General features: G+C 42.0%; 1 protein-coding gene across 1 annotated transcript; it reads left to right on the top strand.

Moving 5' to 3' along the window:
* Positions 1–4,521: 4,521 nt before the first annotated feature.
* Positions 4,522–5,515, top strand: LOC147463811 (uncharacterized). The gene has a single exon (XM_086529583.1). The coding sequence runs from the start codon at positions 4,593–4,595 to the stop codon at positions 5,364–5,366; it is 774 nt and encodes a 257-aa protein (XP_086385709.1). The 5' UTR covers positions 4,522–4,592; the 3' UTR covers positions 5,367–5,515.
* Positions 5,516–20,870: the final 15,355 nt, after the last annotated feature.

The following is a 20,870-nucleotide window of genomic DNA, read 5'->3' as shown; positions in this document are numbered from 1 at the left end:
AGTGGAAAATTAGCTAATCAAGTGAGATATATATAATAAAAATAATAGATTTATTAAACATCATAAGAATTTTTGATAATTAGCTTATGGTGAGAAAATTAATCTAGCTACTTAATTAGGCTAAAATAGAATAATTTTAGCTAAAAATTAAAGAGAAAATTAGATAACTAACTTGGATTATTACAAGGTAATTATTAGAGCTAGGATATATTATCATCTAATTGTAATAGTTATAGAATAATTAGTTAATTAGTTTATGCATTTCTAATAGATCAAAAACCTTGTTGTAAGCAAAAACTTAGTTATGATAAATAGAAATTATTGTTAAAAGTTTTTAGGAAAATTATTGGAAGTATAAACCATTGATATAAAGCTGAGAAAATTCGATCTTTAAAAGATAACGAGTATAATACATATTAAGCAAAAAATAAGCAGATTTCAAGCTTAATAAAGATGGAGAAATTAGGAAAAAGATGCAAAAATTCATTAGAAAACTATGGGAGCTTAGAAAATACTTGAGGAAGTTGTGATAAAGTTATCTTACCCATGCCATATAACCATATAAGAAATTACTAAGTCAAGAAACTACCATCTAGGACTACAATCTTAACCTTAGTTGGGATAAAAAGAGAAATTAGATTGAATACGAAGGTAAAGTCAAGTTTTTGGATGATTTACCTCATAAATAGAGATCCTTTTTTTATAAGGATAGAAGTCATGGCACTAAAGAGGACCCGAGCCAATCCTCAATATGATGATGGGGATAGTACTCCCAAGAGAGCTAGAGCGTCGCACGATGACAAGGTCGGGCCTAGTAGTAGGCGTACTGATGAGAGCATTAAGGCCCCAACACTGCAACAAATGCCCAACTTGTCCCAGGTGGGTCTTCATTATAATTTAAGTTTAAATAATTCAAGCTTTTCTTTAAGCAATTAACATTGCATACATAAGAGAGGGAGTAAGGAAAACGGAAGACATCTTCCAAGAAACCAACGTGCTTTTGTTTGTAAATTAGGAAGGAATTGTTTGGCTTAAGGCTGGTTGACCTAAGAAAGAATGATTGGTCATCCTTAAGACATCTTGTCTCAAGATACCTTTGATTCCTTGGAATAATTTCACTTCAGGTGATGAGTAATGATGGCTTGTCAGCCATGGATGAGTCGGTTTTCCCCATGTACTTGGAGTCTGTACCTCCTACATATGTATGTTTGTGGATACTACTTAAAAGATACCGTTTTTATCCTAAAAAAACCACCCGATTGTATGGGCAACTGGTTTGGCGTATAGGCGTCCTGAACTTTGGGTGATGGGTTTCCACCCGGATTATGAATAAGGAAGGGTGATGTTTGTTTCACCCATGTGTAGGTGTGCTTGAGACAAGTGGAGTACATGTCAGGGTTTTCAAGATTTATTATAAGTGACCGTACCTAATTGTCTTAAGTCTAAAGATGTTTCTTTCTAAAAGACTGTTTTCAATGTTGATTCCCATGACTTGTCTTAATGAATTACTGTGATAGAAAGTTAAAAATGAATCCATTATTTTAAATGTTAAAACACGTGGTAGTAATTAGGAAATAAAAGAATCATGTGTGAGAGCGGGGTGGTAAGTGGGGATTGACTAAGGTTGTCAATGATGGACGGGTAGATTTGATTAGTCAGGTAACTATCCATCCCCGCGTGCTAAAAACATTTAGAAAACTTCTTTAATTGGAAGAGGAGTTCACTAGCGGCTGTGCCCTCACATCTCTTAGGGGGAAAAAAGCGTTGGTTGAGAATACCTTAATTAGCCCAAATTGTGGGAGTTATAGAGCTGAAACAATTTTGGATTTTTAAGATGTTGTTCCGTTTCTGCTGTGAGAGAAGACTAGGTCTTCTTCTAGGGCTATAGACCCAAGCCATTGTCAATGGTAAAGGTTTATTCCCTGAACCCTTCTTACTTAGAGACTCTGACTTTTAATAATCCTAGAGACCTGTCAAGGACTCCATCCCAATTTTAATATTGGTGGGTTGGGGATCTCACATTGTAGAAGATGATTGGGGATAAATAGCTACATCAAACACCCAATCCATCTTCTCGATGATCCACAAGTACACCATTTGTGCTATGCTAAGTAGCATAGAGGAGATACTATTTAGCAAAGTTCTTGCTATTGATCCCGTACAATATGTGCTAACTAGCTTGTGTTCATTGATGCTAGTATATACCCCTAATAATTATTAGCATATACTATATACTTAGTAGCATACATGCCATGCCTACCAGTAGCATACACCCCATGTTAACTAGCATATGGGCCATGCGTTATCGCATAAAATCCATGTTGACTAGCAAACACTCCATGCTTACTAGCATACATGCCATGCTAACTAGCCTATCGTCCATGCTTTGTAGAATACACACCATGCTTAGTAGCACACAATCCGTGCTTTGTAGCGTACACTCCATGGTCACTAGTGTATTGGATATGCTAACTAACATAGTGACTCCGTGCTAAGTAGCATATACACTATCCTTAGTTGTGTACATGCAATTCTAACTAGCATATATGCCATGCTTGGTAGCATACATGCCATGCTTAGTATCATGCACTCCATTCTTAGTATCATAAATTTCATGGTTTGACATAGCACATGGGTTATGCTAGCTAGCACACACTCCATGCTTGGTAGCATATGCACTCGGACGGTGTACTATGTAATCATGTTAATGTAGAACGTGAGTTTGAAAGGAGGGGTTTTAAAATGTAAAAATTCTAGGCAATTTAACAGAGATACATTAAAGTAAGGCCGGTCTTTATATTCAATTTTGAAAAAAATTCCTAAAATAAGGGGTCATTCTATTCATTCAGACATGTTGTAAGAGGGATTTTTTTAATACGCCGCGAACGCATGTTATAGACGGGGACACTGAATGGAGTACCTCCCGAGCATATGCACCATGCTTGATAGTATGCATGCCATGATAATTAGCATATGGGCCATTCTTTCTAACATACATGCCATGTTTAGTGGCATACAATCTATGATTGTTAGCATATGGGCTATGCTAACTAGCATACACTCCAGGCTTGGTAGCATATACACCATGCTAACTAGCATATAACTGTTCATGGTTTTAACACATACTTCTTTCTTGGTAGCATACAAGGAATACTAAGTGTTATGTATATATATATGCTAGCATAACTTTAGGCATAAGTGACTAAGTGACATCTAATTTGTGTTGAGTTGATTATCTGCAGGTTGAGTTGTTCCGTAAATGCATAGCTCTTCATCCAAAGTGCAAAATTCAATTTTGTTGATTTTGAGCACTTAAAGCCTTTCTTTATACGTCTAGTGAAGGATAGATATACATGTTGTGAATATCAAATGTAGATATATTTAATCTTAAAAGATCCATTTATTCACATGCATTCCCAGCTTGTGGATTTTTCTATCATTTTCACAGTATTTTCTATGTCACATAAAATTCATTCAATATGCCATCAAGAGTACCCCTTTGGTATATGATATTTAGCATAAATAACATCCTTTGCTATGTGCTTTCACCCAAGCCAGCTTAAGTTGAGAGAGAGAGAGAGAGAGAGAGAGAGAGAGAGAGAGAGAGAGAGAGAGAGAGAGAGAGAGATGATTGATCTCACCCTTTGGTTGGTTAGAAATTGAAAGTGGCTGGTGAATTAGGAGAGAGCTAAAAGGAAATTATATGTAAATTGCAAAATAATGTATCATGAACACTAAATAGATAGAGGGAGAGAGAATCAAAGAGGATGCACCAAAATTTGAAACAGAAGATGCAAGAACAGCTAACAACCACAATATCATTGGCCAAAGTTAGTTAATAGGTGATGTGCAAGAATTCAATCAAAAAATGACTAAGAAAATTCCTAGGACAATACAAAAATTGGAATTAAGTAGTGGAAGCATAACTTACAGCCATAAAACCGTTGTCTGAGACAAGGTTTTTGAGCCACCTATTCATGCATCCATCCATATTATGACTGTGATACCAATCCTGATACCAAAGCACATAAAGAAGTCACTTTGGTTGAATATGGGGTGACCCTTGATGGGCACTTTGATCTTATAGCATAGTCTATTGTTATTTCTTTGTCATTGTTGCTCCCTAATTGCTATTTTTTATTACTTGTTGTTTTGAGTTACTGCTATTATGGTATGAGCTAGCCCAGGATGAGCTATCGTCGCCTAAGTACCACATACTGAGCACCCCCCTCCCGCAAGCTCCTTAATGCCTCCTTTGTGGCTGCTTCCTGCCACCCTCTGTGTTTCTGCATCCCTCATACACAACAACTTCCTCGACTTGCATGATGCCAACGGCCTTCCCTCTAGCATCTTGGGTGGAAATAGTGGATGGAGAGAGAGAGAGAGAGAGAGAGAGAGAGAGAGAGAGACTTTGGAGATACTGATGTACCACGGTTTTTTGAGAATCGTGGGCCCACTTGTTGAGGTTAACGGAGACTTTTGGGTGGTTAGGCTTTTGTATGAATGACGAGGGGGAGAGGGTACGACCCTTGGAGGAGGTAGTCGATGGAGTCGGAGAGAAGCAGCAATAGGAGGCCGGCAGGAGGACAAAAATGGGAAAGGAGGAGGAGCCCATAGTCTCGCTGCACAGGCCGTACTATATTACGCCAAATATTGCAAGCAGGCAAATCAGCAGCAGCAGGCACAATATTAGGAACGTCAATATGGTGGCCACTTCCTTGTGGAGCCCAGGACCCCTTCCCGCGCACCTGCACGGCCACCGACAACAATACATCGAGACAGGGGCAATGCATTCCTTCCATCTCCTGCTCTCCCTCACCAGCCTGGGCCTGCCGCAGTACTGCGAGCGCCTGCTGGCGCTCTCCACACTCCTCACGGACCGCCTTCTGGTGGCGTGTGAGCGATCCCCGTCGCAGCGCTCCCGCCGGCCGCTCTTCTGGTGCGCGGGCCTGCTGCGCCTCATGGCGGATAAGCTGGAGGCCAAGATGTGCTATTACAACGCCACCATGCCGGGGCTGTGGAGCGAGCTGCTGCGCGCTCTGGCTACGCAGCAGTACCGCGTTAATGCGGCGCAGGAACGCCAGCTTGCGATGTTGCTGGCGGAGACGTCGGATGTGGTGTGCTCATTCGGGTCGTTTTTGAAGGATGTGCAGGCCTTCTACGATGGTGTGCAGGCAGAGCTGGCCTCTCTCGAGGTTTTCCTGGCGCGTCGCCGCCGCACGCGACTCTTTGTCGGATTCCTCTTTCTCACTGCCGTCTGCTCCGCCCTTGTGCTCGTCATTTGCCTCACAAAGTCTACTAGACGATATATTCTGCCTCTAATTCATAGCCACGCCCAATATCACCATGATCGCCTTAGAAAATGATCAGCCACACGTGATCCACCTGTGGTTTGCCTCAGTTTCCGCTGGCAAGTTTCACAAGAAGATTTTCTCATGTGGGAAAACGGAGTCTGTTACACTGTTTTTCATACAATACACAACATCATGAGCTTCTGCTCGAGAGGCACCGCATACCTACCTAGGTACAATTGGGGGCAGGGGACCACTGGCCCCCACTCTGGGCCGGCGATCCCCTGCCCCCAATCGTACCTAGCTAGGTATGCAGTGCCTCCCTCACCGACGCTCATGATGTTGAGGTAAGTCACAATATGTGAATTATATACTGGTAGGTACTTAAGTAAACATTAAATCCAATGCCATTGATATTATGCTTTGAAACTTAACTGCAATTGATTCAGGCATTCCACTGCACAGTACTGGCTCATGAAGTAACAAAACAAGAGTTTAGAAGCTTTATATTACTTCTAAAAGGCAGATTAAGGTTCTTGCAACCAAGAGTGAATTATTAACAAATTACTAAAGATGATTTGTGACAAATTAGAATTTCACCCTAAGGCTTCCCCTTGGGGGGCACCTACAAATATCATAATATGTATCACATGCCATCATAGGATAATTAAAAAATAGGTGTTATCATTTAACGAGTGACAACAAATGTACTCAACTAAAGTGAACATTTGGTATTGATGTATAGTTTGAAATATAGCTATTGTTTCCCTTGTACAATGAGTGCATGCTGTGCAACTCACATATGCATAACAATTGTGGTTGTATTAGTTTACTTCCAGTAGCATTATTCACCCTCTAGCATACAAATCTATTGACTTTGAAATACCAAACAAAGAAAATCAAGGGACAAAACATGTTCTCTATTGGTTAACTCTTGCTCAAATGTGTGCATGTCTTTCCTACACAATTAACCAAAGTGAACATTTGATACTCATGAGTAGGTTGGAATATAATTACTGTTTCTTCCTTGTGCATGCTATGAGACTCACATATGCGTAAAGGATTGTGTTTGCCTTTGGGTAATTGAAGCAATGTTATTCTTGTCCTAACATACATAGCTATTGACTTAAAAGACAAAAGTGTTGCATTCATTGAGATTATTTATGATGATTAATGTGACTATTATACAAGCATCACATCTGAATATTTGTTAGGTGTGCTTGGAAGGAGATCTGAAAAGCAATGAGAAGTACTTTAATTCTAAGTCTATATTATAGCAAACAAGCTAGATAACTTTTAAAGAACTTAGTTAGAATTTGTAGAAATATATTGAAAGTGTATAAACCATGACATGTTTGAAAACTATCTTTCTTTCTGATCGACAATGGAATGGAGTTTGAATATTAATTCTACTTTTGGCTTAACTTTGCTTTGTTGTTATAAAGGATTGCATTTGTATTCGTGTGCTTCCGAATACGATTTTTCTCATTCTAATATACGATAGTAGCTTAGATCACAAGTTTGTTAGCTTCATTTGGTTGGTCTATTGGGTGCTAGCATGGGTAGAACATCTAATAAGCATATCACTCCCCCATTCCTAGGAAGTCACCTTACCTCTGACACAAGCACCAAGTTTTGGTATTCATTATGTGTGCTCCAAAGAATGTTCCCTAGATAGGAAATTACCACGACGATTACACAAGCACCAAGTGGTATTTGTAACGTGTGCTCCACATAACGGTTCAAAAGAAAACATAAGAAATGTGATAATTTGAATGCAATGACATAGTTCACATTAATAGACCTATCAAAAATAAATTAATGAAATTTGTAGTATTATATCAAAAGTGTAAAAAATATGACTATCATATAGTTCTTTTTCTCATCATGAAATGGAACTTGTAATATTGTATTTTGTCTTCACTGTAAATTTTCTTTTTATCCATGGAAACAAGAGAGGATTAATGTACAAAAGAGGAAAAAGGAGCTTATAAATTGGCGGAACCACTAGTTGCATAATTAATTCAAGAGTATCATCAAAATAACGTTAGAAAATGTAGAGGCTAGTATTGCTTAACATTGGGACTCCTAGGTACCATTATTCCTTTATAAGGGACCTTGCCTAAATCTCTCTTGATAAAAAAATCAATTATTATGCTACTTTCTTCACTCTCTTTACAGATGTCTTTTTCTTTTTCCATACTCACAAATGTACTGGCATGAGAAATTAGACTAGTAAACCATAGACAAGCACTTCACAACCACTGTGTAGGAGCATCCAACCAATATCCTTAAAAAGAATTATAACATTTCCAAGGGAATCCACGCAATATAAGCTATCATAGACAAAAGGTCGCATAGATAACAAAGGAGAACATATTACTACAATATGAAGGGAACCCAAGTCTCCATCACTAGATGAGGGAGTGTCAAAGAGGGAGAGGATTCCACCATGGGTCCACCTACTGACACCAACTAGATCCATGCCCCCCACCTCCAAGGCAAGCTCACCAAACAAAGCTTTGAAGATTAATTAAGCAAACCCCCCCCCCCCCCCCCCCCCCCACAACCCAAACCAACCAAAGCCAGAACCTAACTGAGAGGATGTTAAACATTGTTGAGAAGAGCCAAGACCCTCCTGAGAAAGACCACCAACATCGCAAAATAAGGCAAAACTGCAACCACTCGAATAGCACCCAAATCTAAGGCACACGCAAAGCTAGACCGCCGAGAACTCTCTCCAAGGATAGGATAGGAGGGAGGGTGGGCCTACTTCCTTTGCCCAAAAATAGGAGGTTGAGTTCTACTACAAAGAAGACAAGCAGGAAGAGAAACCAGGTGCCCCCCTCCTGAGGAAATGCCCTGGACCTCAGAGCCGCATCGGCTCCTCCATTCGCTTGGTACCCAACATCGCCTTCCAATGTGTACCCTACTGAAAGTGAACCCTGGAGCCTCATACTCATGGCACAATGAATCGAACGCATAAACCCTAAGCAGTTTACGCTCTCAAAGCTCTGCTTCTAGATGCATTAAGCTCTAAACAACAATCAATAAAAGGAAGGACAGGGGTTGTTCTCTCAAGTGATGACCTTGTGATAGATACTTGATGCATTCAATTCACTTAGAATCTTTAGAATTGCCCGCATTGTTTTCAATCGTACCCTCTCACCATCTTGTATTTGTATTCCAGCGAAAAGATGTAATATTTTTTAAATAGAAAAGAAAGATACATACTGGGGCTACCTCGCGTACATTAGCCGGAATCTACGTAGATTCGGAATCTTGTTTGTTTCTTTTCCAAACGGAAAGGGCAGCTAGCATCCAGTCGTCATGTCCTCCCTGCGCTGCCCCGCCATCCCTTCCTGCTCGCAACCTGCGCCCCATCTCCACCAACATGACGCTCATTGTTGGCGTTCCCAATGCCAAGAACGATCTCTTCTTCCCAATCCTCACCTCTCCCTCATTCGAGTCCCCAAAAGTATTCATCCCGCTGCAGCCCGCTTCTCCCTCAGCCATCTGCGCACGTTCTTTGGCCCACACTGCGCAGGTTCTTTGCCCGCTCTAAGTGTGCAATAGAGAGAGAGAGAGAGAGAGAGAAATCAAATGCCTCTCCTGCTAGTTCTGTGTCGCCTTGTATTCACCTCGCATGCCAGGTTTTCCTTTCCACTGCACCCCTCTCTGCGCAGGCGACGGAGAGATAGACGAGCCAAAAGAATCTCCTCCCGTTGTCGACGTGCCAAAAAATCTTCTCTCTCTCTCTCTCTCTCTCTCTCTCTCTCTCTCTCTCTCCACACGTGTCCTCCTCCCTCTTTTCTCCACAAAATTCTCAAGAGCATCCCACCAGATTCTGCCTAATTAGACATGCTTGCAAAATTAGGGGGACATATTACTTTGGGGCTACCTCGCGTACATTAATTAATTAGTGCTCTGGATTCCTTGGAATCTACAAACTTGGAAGCAAAAAAAGTATCGTCTCCATCATGTTGGAACGCCACACCAAATCGCCATCGCCAACTGTCTGCAGACGTGGCTACTGTTCGTGCACGATGATGAGCACTACGGTTCCATTGCCTGACAGTTCAAGGAGGCAGGAGCGTCTTGCCCGTATAGAGGGCTCTCACCTCGCCACAGCCACATTACCTCTCTCTCTCTCCCTCTCTCTCTCTCTCTCTCCTACAACTGCAACATCCGCTTGCGGCCATGCATACAGAAACCTGCATGAGCGCACACTACCCTCGATAGAGCCTGCAGTCGTCGTCTACTGACATCCGCCTCCTTTCAAATGCCGCCTCGCGAGCCAGTTGCTGCCTACATCCCCCCGTGCCGCGACGCGAGTAATCAACACAACCGCCACACACACACACACACACACCCATGCTCAAGGACACGCGCCCATCTCAAGATCAAAAACTCCCCTTTTCCTTTGATTTTTCACAAGGCATCTACCAAAATACCCGTTAATTCGACGTGCTTCCAAGATTACGGGCACATATTGGTTTTCTAGAATTTATGCCTATGGATAGTTTCCTTAATACATCGTACACTTATCCATTATACCACAATTGTCCAAGTCGGTCAAAGCCAAAAGATAAGGTGAAAAGTCACATTGGTCTACATAAGAGGATGAGAAAGAGAGTGTGTGACACTCTTCTCAATGTCCCCTCTCTCTCTCTCTACAAAAATTCAAAAACAAAGGTCAAATATCTCACACATATACAAAAAGATAATGATTAGTTGATGCCTTCTATCAAAAATCGAAAGAAACCATAGCGGAAGACTTGTGGGATAGATCTTTGAAATCTCTTTGATTTATTTATACTCAATAGAAGTTTACTTCTTGATTGTGTTTGTGTTTGTGTGTGTGTTTTTTTTTTTTTTTTTTGTGGGGGTGGGGGGGGGGGGGGGGGGGGGGGGGTTTAAAGTATTCTTTTATTAACTTGGCCCATGGCGAAAAGCTTTTCATCCAACGATCCACGATTGCTCTGGAGAGACTTTACTGAGGCCTCATGCGGTAATAAATGAGGGCGAGGTAGTAACGGTGCTGCTTAGACTTTTCGTGGAGAAACAATGGTCAAAGTTCAAGGGCAAGACCACTCTTGGTGTTTGTAAAATGGTATGCTCACTTGGCCTTTCTAGCTTGCGTTCTGAATTGCAACTTGGAAGGGTTCCCTCAGTAATATTCTTAATTCGATCATGATCTTCATTCATGAGGCCTTTTCAACCTATGTTATGAAATGCAAGTTAGAAAACCCAAGTGAGTGCCGTAGCCCCCACAAGGCCTTTTCAAGTTGCATTTTGATACGCAAGCTAGAAAGACATGGTGAGTTCCCTGGCCCGCGAGGCCTTGCCAAGTTCTCGATCCAACGTCAGAGGCCTAGTTGATTGCTACCTCTGTCAAGGTGTGATTATCCATTAGTGACATGGTGTGTTGTTAGCAGGGCACACCTGATTCAATTTTGTTGAATGGTTTGCACCGACTGATTGTACATTATTTTTTTCACAGCTGCTAGGACTCCTTATCAATGAAGTGCATTGTATCTAGTAGTAATGCAGGTTGTGACCAGGATGCAAGAAATGTGTTTGTCAATTTGGACATGGCATTGTGCAGTACACCGATCTGAGCCACTGAAGGGGCCATCTACAATTTGGCTAGGTGCTATACTCCACGGGTTGGTCCACATTCGACCAAGTCAGACACTCCAATTCAAATGCGTATTCAAAGGGTTGTAAAGAATTATGCATTTTTGAATACTACAATCGAGTGAATCTCATGCTCACTTGAGGGGGCTATATCGTGAGGAGGTCATGTTTTATTAGGAAAGAGGACAGTTTGTTGGGCGCAACCCGATGAAAAAGTTGCAATTGGGACAAGGGTTCAAAGAGAGTGCCGACTTTTTGGGGGTAGTCCTGTATGTAGAATTTTTTGAACCTCGAGCTTGGAGGGTACCCTCTAGAAAAGGAGGAGGGCCAAGCTAATATACAACTTTAAGTTGGTGGAGTTTAGACATGAGCAAGTAGCAATGAGCAATGAAGCTTGAGGAAAGTTTTTGAGGGTTTTTATAAAAATTCTCACCAGCCTTCCAAGTAGCGTTTGGAAATGCTAGTTGGAATGAGCCAGTGATAGTTTTTTCTCACTAGGCCTGGAAATGCTAGTTGGAATGAGTGAGTGAGAGCTGCTTCTCACCAGTCTTTTCCAAGTAGGGTTTGGAAGTGCCAGTTGAATTGGGCTAGTGAGAGCTTGTGCATGATCCTGCTCATATACTATTTGGAGGTAGCATCACATATGCACACGTGAGAGAAAATCCATAAGAGCATCCATCATGGGAGTAAGTAAGGACCCCCTCCCCTAGATGCACTCATAGCCTCTTCTCTACAATGTGATTGCCCTTCCTCCACTAATGTGAGTGCTTGCATCCCTACCTTTGTAGTTGGACCTTCCGTGTTGATGACTTGACCACGCTTGTCCACATGCGACCTGTCTCACTAGAGATGCATAAGCTTATGTTGTACTGCAAACATCTATTGTATATAGAAGCATATTTTAGTATGCATTATGTTTATGTCTAGTGTTTCTTGAAAGTGGTATGTTATAGATGGGATTCAACAATGAACAATTTTTTGCACTCAGAGTTTGGTCATTCTTTGGGGACTCTATGAGACAAATGGGATAATATGCATGGGATATAAACTAGATTTCTAGGCATGTACGAACTGTCATAATAATCAATATCTAATTCTCCTAAATGATTTTCTCATATTAAACTGATCATTTAATGTGGGGAAGTGCCAAGGGAGAAAAAGCTAGAATATTGGTTAAGTTAGCAGACCGGCCACAGTAGGGATCCAAAGGAGGGAAAATAGGGATCCAAAGGGGGGGCCATCTGCAAAAGAGCCATGTGAAACAATGGGCCAAAAAGACCCTAAGGTTCAGCCCATTAAGACTTCCAAAATGCTAAGGTTCCAAAATTCAAAGGTTGTGTCCAAAGGTCAACCCTAGGGAAAATTGGATGCTTAGTGTGTGCCCTAAAAGTCTTTCTACATCCCTACATGGGAGGGGGCGAGCCCCAAAGCTAGGGGATGAGAGAGAAAGCCACACACACACACACACACACAGGCTCCCTTTACACAAAGGGAATGAGGGACACATGTCAGCTTCCTAGGCCAGATGCCCACAAGGTGTGCCCAATTCCTATTGGAAGACCCTTGAAGTGGACCAATGAGAATTAAGCTAGAGTAAATCTAGTTTAATTAATTTAAAAACATTTAATAAAAGAAACCAATAAGAATTAAGTGTCCTAGAAGACTATTGGGCAGTCTCCCAAGGGGTCCAATGAGCATTCAGGAGCCCCATGGCTTGCCTGATTCCTATTGGCCAGGAGGCAAAGGGGTCCAATGAGAGTTTAGTTTAATTATTTAATTACCTAAAGCTCTCACAAAGGGGAAAGGGGGACACATGTCAGAAGGCTATCACTTATGCTGCTTAATCCCTATTGGCTTGACCTGGGGAGGTCCAATGAGGCAAAAGCCAGACTTACTTAGCAGCTAGGGCTCGCCCAAGAGAGGGGGGGGGGGCTGATTTTTGCTTGGCATTGACACACACACTCTCACACTTGACCATGTGTGAAGGGAAAATACTCTATCTCCTCCCAAGCTTTAATGGAGAGCTCATCACCTACTCCAAGCTTGTGAGATAGAAGCCTACATCAACACTCTCTTGGCATGTGGATGCAAATCCAACCAAGAGCCAAGCTTCAATGCATGCTCATCTTCTCTACCAAGCTAATTACTAAGCTAAGCTATGCTAATATGAGTGATTATGTGAGGAGATGTACTTCTTTCTCGTAAGATACTTCTTTTTCCTCTCAATCTACTCTCATACCCTGCTAGCTCTCACCATCTTCGAAGGTGTGTGAGGTCTTGGGTCTGAGAACGGGGATAATTCAAGTTGTGTTTGATTAAGTGTTTTGCTTGGTGTATGAAGCTTCCATCTTCATTGCACTAGCTAGTCTTGAAGGAACACAAAGAATTGTATTGTACAATGTCTCTCTTGATGGGAGAAACCATAATACAAAGCCTTTTGGAGGGGGGACCGGCTCCATGCAAATCCGGTCCTCAACTGTTGTCAATAGCTTAATTGCTCTCTCTTTTGAAAGTATTGTCGATGCTATCTAACTAGGTGTTATGCTTTTTGTTGCTCTCTCCACCCAAGCACTCTTGTAATTCTCATTAGGAATCTATTCTAATGAAATGCCCACTATGTTCATGCTAATTTCCGCTACACATAAGATTTTAGGCCATTAAATGTTACATTGGTATCAGAGCTCAAGGTTTCTCTTTTCTTGCTCAAGAAGGGAGGTCCTCAAGCTAGCTACAAATGGTTGGTATTATTAATTGCCTGTGAGTAAGTAGAATAGGGATTTTTCAGCCTTGCAGTGCGCCTGCCTTTGTGCAGTTAAGGGGGCATCACCGTCGAGAGCTATGGTCTTAATAGTGGAGTCCTACGGGGCTTGCCTACGGCTTAACCACTATTGAGCTATTAGAAGCTTGACAGGAGCCGGTGCTGTTTTGGTGTCGAAAGACCCTCTCTTCTATTCCTTGCAATTAATGGTATTCGAGCCGCGGGTACAGTAGCTTGAGTGCTTTTTCTAAAGGGGTAAAGAGGAGTAGCAACTAGGGCTTGAAGTGCCAAAGTACACCTAAAAAGTTTACACCTAAAAGTTGTTAGAATGGCTGACAATATTAAAGAGAGTGAAATTAATGTTGATAACTTTGATTTTGCTCATGAGCAAGCTACTAATGATGCTTCAATGCTTGTTAATTATCTTGTTTCTAGGCTTCAACAAGCCATGGGCAATCCATCTCTCCAAAGTGAAGTGCAACGGCAACTCCGTGCTCATGGGATTCTCCAAGCTCATCACCATGACGAGAGAACACTTAGGAAGCCTCCTTGTGAGACTACCAAAAGAGGTCTCTCTCCGATTCGGGAAGAAGAAGAGAATCCATATGAAGGGCTCAAGAACTTACTTCTTGATGATGCATCTCCTTCCCAAAGGAGAACTCAAGAGCCTCCACCGAAGGAACGAGAAAGAAGCGAGTCTCCCGCCACCTCGGCGGAGATGGCTCCACGAAGACGGCGGGCTAAACGCTCTCCATCACCACCAAAGTGGAGAAGACCATCACACTCTTCTCCACGCCATAATTCAAAGAGGGATGATAAAAAGCAAGAGAAGAAAAAGGCGAGAAAGAGGACACCCTCTTCTCCATCTTCTTCATCCTCTTCCTCTTATGAAAGCTATGGTGAAGACGACAAAGATCAAGACAAGAAAAAGGCGAGAAAGAGGTCACCCTCTTCTCCACCTTCTTCAAATTCTTCATTTTCTGAAGAAAGTGATGGTGCAACTTTTGAACCATCAAAAAGAAGAGGCCATAGAAAATCCTATGCCGCATGGAAGAGGTCGTCCAAGCTGAAGAAATTCAAAGAGGGAGGGAAGAGCATCTCTTTTCTTACCTATGATGGCACCTTCGGTGCTACAGACAAAGTTTTGGCCTTTATCCAGCAATTCGATGCGGCGTTTGGAGATGAGGGATTCACGGAGTCCTCTAAGCTACGCCATGTAGCTATGCACTTTCAAAAGTCCGCCAGACAATGGTGGTCTAGCCTACGAGCCAACGGTGAAGCTCCACGAACATGGAAAGCTTTAAGAGCTTCCATTATGAAGCAGTTTTTGGCCACCGATGCCAAAGACAAAGTACTCACCGAATGGCGAAGCTTAAAGCTCTCTCCCAATGAATCCATCCACAAATATGTAGACAAGTTTTGGGACCTACAACTCAAAGCCACTGTCTTCAAAAAGTTGGATTTTGGAGAGCAAAAGCAACAATTTTGTGCGGGCTTAACCGAAGAAATGGCGGAGTATGTCAACTCCCAAAGGCCACGTACCATATCGGCGGTAATACACCATACTATGGTGGCCTCGCGAATCAATTTCCAAACGGGGGGTAAAAGAAATAATAAGCCCCCGGAAAACAAGGGTTCCAATGAGCCTAAGGGGAAGGACAATGTCCAAAAGTCTCCTAAGGGCAATTCCAACAAAGCTAAAGAGAAGGGAGTTTACAAAGGAAAGAATAAACTCTCTCCTGAAGAGCTTGAGCGTTATCGTAAAGATAACCGGTGTTTCAAGTGCGGCGAACAAGGGCATGCGTACCGCGCTTGTCCCCAAAAGAACAACCGCCAAGATCCTCCTAGAGCTTCTTTGGTTGAAATCCAAGAGGAGGAGATTCACCAAACTCACCACAAAGGATCTCCTCTATGCCATGCTTGGGGAAAGGTAAGAGAACATGATGCTTTTATTCTCTTTGACCCTGGTTCTACTCACAATTTTATATCTATGGAGTTAGCCACCAAGCTAGGCATACAATCCTACGAGATGGGAGATATCCTACCCGCAGACAGTGCCTTCAAGGGGCAAGAAGCTTCAGTCACTCCCTTAATCGGGAAATTGAGGCTTCATGTCCAAGGCTATGTGGACAAAGAGGACTTCTTTATCTCTCCTCTCAAGCATGAGGATGTAATCCTAGGGGCACCATGGTTTGACCGTCTGGCTGCCCATGTTAAATTTCCTGAAAGGAGAATCTCCTTTAAGTTCAGGGAAAAGGACATGTATATAGATGCTAGGGAGATGGGTAACACCATCCCCATTGTACATACACCAGCTTTCAACAAGTCAATAAAGAGCTCTATTTCCGTGTACATGATTTTTGTTAAAGATTCTCAAAATGAACCTAATGCTTTAGCAAAAGAAAATAAAAGCAACCAAAAGGAATTAGAGTTATCCAATTTTCTCAAGGGGTTTCAAGATGTCTTTATTGACGACATCCCTTGTGAGCTACCTCCTAAACGAGGTAATGACGACCATGCAATTGAACTTCTTCCAGGAAGTTCACCGCCTAACAAACCTCCTTATAGAGTTTCTCAAGCTCAACAAGAGGAGATTATGCGGCAAGTGCATGAGTTAATTGAGAAGGGCATGGTTAGGCCTAGCTCATCTCCATTTTGCTCACCTGTGCTATTAGTGCAAAAGAAAGACGGCACATATCGTATGTGTGTCGACTATAGAGCACTAAATAGGATCACTATCAAGAATAGGTTTCCCGTTCCACGGGTAGAAGACCTATTTGATAAGCTACAAGGATCGACCTACTTCAGTAGGATTGACCTAAAAAGTGGCTATCATCAAATAAGGATAGTTGATCAAGACATTGTAAAGACCGCATTTCGTACTACATTTGGTCTTTACGAATACATTGTCATGCCTTTTGGCTTGACTAATGCACCAGCCACATTTAACCGCTTGATGGAGAAGCTGTTCAGACCTCATCGAACCTTCACTGGAGTGTTCTTTGATGATATTATCATCTACTCTAATTCATTAGAGGAACACAAGCAACACCTCCAGGTAATATTTCAAGTTTTAAGAGAGAATAAACTTTATGTTAATCGAAAGAAAAGTGAATTTTTCTTGCAAGAGATTCAATATTTAGGTCACATTATCTCTCAAGATGGAATCCAAATGGATCCATCCAAGTTAGAGGTAATAAAAGGATGGCCTAAACCAAGGAATCTTCATGAACTAAGAAGCTTTATAGGTATGTGTGCATACTATAGACGCTTCATAGAAAAGTTCTCACAAATTGGGGGACCATTACATGACCTAACTAAGAAAAATGTTAGGTATACGTGGTCTGCTAAGGAGAACAATGCTTTCGAAAAGCTTATCTCTCAACCTGTGCTTACACTACCGGATCTCTCAAAACCATTTGAGGTCCAATGTGATGCTTGTGGTGATTGCCTTGGGGCTGTTTTGCTCCAAGAAGGGCACGCCATAGGCTATGAGAGTCGAAGGCTCGACCCTGTTGAGCAAGCTCTAGGCATATACGAAAAAGAACTCCTTGCAGTTCTACATGCCTTAGACTCATGGAAGCACTATTTATTGGGGACTCCTTTCATTCTGCGAACGGATCACCAAAGTCTTAAGTACTTCATGACGCAGACCAAGCTCTCCGACAAACAAATGAGGTGGGCAAATTTCCTTTCGCAATTTCATTTTCATATTGCTCACATTGCTGGCAAGCATAATCAAGTAGCCGATGCACTCTCAAGACGACCGAGAGTGAATGCGGTTTCCATAGCAACTCACAATGATCTATCTTTAATGATAGATGAGTATGCTATTGATCCCGATTTTAGAGATGTGATTTCAGCCCTTGCATTAGGGAAGAAAGAAGAACCATTTACTTTACAAGATGGTTATCTTCTCTATGGCAATAGACTATGCGTTACTAACTCACTACGTGAGAAAGTAATGTATGAATCTCATGCTCCCCCATATGCGGGGCATAGAGGGATTCAGTCTACCCTAAAGGGAATTGAAACATATTTCTATTGGCCTACCATGAAAGTGAACATACATGAGTATGTTTCCAAATGTGTGGTATGTCAAAAGACAAAATTTGATAGAGGGAAGCAACTTGGATTGCTTCAACCCTTGCCAATCCCTAATTCACCGTGGGAGAGCATATCCATGGATTTTATCTTTGGATTGCCTAAGTCTATCCATGGGAATACGGGAATATGGACGATAGTAGACAGGTTCAGTAAACAAGCTCATTTTATACCTGTCAAAAAGACTATCAAAGCCCATCAAATGGCAACCCTCTTCATTTCACAAATTTTCAAGTACCATGGCTTGCCAATGTCCATAGTGTCGGATAGAGATCCTAGAATGACCAGTAATTTCTGGAAGGGTCTCTTTGAGAATTTAGGAACAAGGCTAAACTTCTCTTCGGCCTATCATCCACAAACTGATGGCCAAAGTGAAATAGCTAACCTAACTATTCTCGATCTACTAAAAGCCTATGTAACGGAAGTAGATCAAAGATCCCAATGGGAGAAGTACTTACCCTTAGTAGAGTATGCTTACAATAACACTGTACATACTTCTACAGGAAAAGCACCTTTCGAGGTAATTGAGGGAAGATCAAAAAGTCCCTTGCTACTTAAGGTACATGGGAAGATCTTCGCTGCAGATGAGTATAGCCGAGACCTACAAGAATCTTTCCAAAAGATTAAGGATGCTATCTCTATCTCACAGCAAAGGCAAAAGGCTGCTGCTGACAAGCACAGAAGAGCCCAAGCCTTTAAAGAAAACGATTGGGTCTTGTTAAAGTTTCCCAAGGCTCGATTAAGGCACACTACGGGCAAGAATCCTACGGGCCACCAAAAGTACTATGCTAAACTAGCAAAAAGGTACTATGGTCCCTTCCAGATTCTTAGGCCAATCAATGAGATGGCCTATCAACTTAAGTTGCCCAATCATTGGCTCATACACAATGCTTTTCATGTGAGCCTCTTAAAGCCTTACAAAGGAGAGCCACCTCAAGAACCAACTATTGAAGACCCACCGGAGATCGAGGACCACGAGGAGGTGCTGCAGCCCGAGTCCATTCTCCGACATGAAGACAAGGTATTAAGAGGCGGTAAGACTATCAGACGATATCTTATTAAGTTTAAGAATTATCCTTTTGAAGATGCTAGATGGATGCAAGGCATACAATTAAAGGATAACCTAAACCTTGTCAATGCTTACAATGCTTCCCAAGAGTAAGCAAATGTACAAAATGTTAAAAATGAACAAAAATTTTTGTCTTATAAGACTCCTTTTTCTTTATTTGTGCACAAAAATGAAGTAGTATGCATGCTTAGATCAAGTTTGCGGAGACGACGTCTCCCAAACACCAAGTAGAGCTTGTCACTCTACTATGGAAGACTGATAGGACTAATGTGCAGACATGCTTGCGGCAGCCTCAGGCTCTCAAGCGCCAAATGGACTAGTCATCCATTATGGAATGATGTCGTAGGGTAACATAGGGATCCTCTACCCGCTAAGAAAAGGACTCATGCATATGCTTTATCTTCTCTACACCATAGTCGAGGACGACTATGATTTCAAGAGAGAGGTAATGTCATAATAATCAATATCTAATTCTCCTAAATGATTTTCTCATATTAAACTGATCATTTAATGTGGGGAAGTGCCAAGGGAGAAAAAGCTAGAATATTGGTTAAGTTAGCAGACCGGCCACAGTAGGGATCCAAAGGAGGGAAAATAGGGATCCAAAGGGGGGGCCATCTGCAAAAGAGCCATGTGAAACAATGGGCCAAAAAGACCCTAAGGTTCAGCCCATTAAGACTTCCAAAATGCTAAGGTTCCAAAATTCAAAGGTTGTGTCCAAAGGTCAACCCTAGGGAAAATTGGATGCTTAGTGTGTGCCCTAAAAGTCTTTCTACATCCCTACATGGGAGGGGGCGAGCCCCAAAGCTAGGGGATGAGAGAGAAAGCCACACACACACACACACACAGGCTCCCTTTACACAAAGGGAATGAGGGACACATGTCAGCTTCCTAGGCCAGATGCCCACAAGGTGTGCCCAATTCCTATTGGAAGACCCTTGAAGTGGACCAATGAGAATTAAGCTAGAGTAAATCTAGTTTAATTAATTTAAAAACATTTAATAAAAGAAACCAATAAGAATTAAGTGTCCTAGAAGACTATTGGGCAGTCTCCCAAGGGGTCCAATGAGCATTCAGGAGCCCCATGGCTTGCCTGATTCCTATTGGCCAGGAGGCAAAGGGGTCCAATGAGAGTTTAGTTTAATTATTTAATTACCTAAAGCTCTCACAAACGGGGAAAGGGGGACACATGTTAGAAGGCTATCACTTATGCTGCTTAATCCCTATTGGCTTGACCTGGGGAGGTCCAATGAGGCAAAAGCCAGACTTACTTAGCAGCTAGGGCTCGCCCAAGAGAGGGGGGGGGGCTGATTTTTGCTTGGCATTGACACACACACTCTCACACTTGACCATGTGTGAAGGGAAAATACTCTATCTCCTCCCAAGCTTTAATGGAGAGCTCATCACCTACTCCAAGCTTGTGAGATAGAAGCCTACATCAACACTCTCTTGGCATGTGGATGCAAATCCAACCAAGAGCCAAGCTTCAATGCATGCTCATCTTCTCTACCAAGCTAATTACTAAGCTAAGCTATGCTAATATGAGTGATTATGCGAGGAGATGTACTTCTTTCTCGTAAGATACTTCTTTTTCCTCTCAATCTACTCTCATACCCTGCTAGCTCTCACCATCTTCGAAGGTGTGTGAGGTCTTGGGTCTGAGAACGGGGATAATTCAAGTTGTGTTTGATTAAGTGTTTTGCTTGGTGTATGAAGCTTCCATCTTCATTGCACTAGCTAGTCTTGAAGGAACACAAAGAATTGTATTGTACAATGTCTCTCTTGATGGGAGAAACCATAATACAAAGCCTTTTGGAGGGGGGACCGGCTCCATGCAAATCCGGTCCTCAACTGTTGTCAATAGCTTAATTGCTCTCTCTTTTGAAAGTATTGTCGATGCTATCTAACTAGGTGTTATGCTTTTTGTTGCTCTCTCCACCCAAGCACTCTTGTAATTCTCATTAGGAATCTATTCTAATGAAATGCCCACTATGTTCATGCTAATTTC

This window comes from Adiantum capillus-veneris, chromosome 2 (genome assembly GCF_014529385.1).
Source record: "Adiantum capillus-veneris isolate H3 chromosome 2, ASM1452938v2, whole genome shotgun sequence".
NCBI classification, from domain to species: Eukaryota; Viridiplantae; Streptophyta; class Polypodiopsida; order Polypodiales; family Pteridaceae; genus Adiantum; species Adiantum capillus-veneris.
Note: the sequence above shows the minus strand (reverse complement) of the source record. Positions and strands in the feature narration are given on the sequence as shown.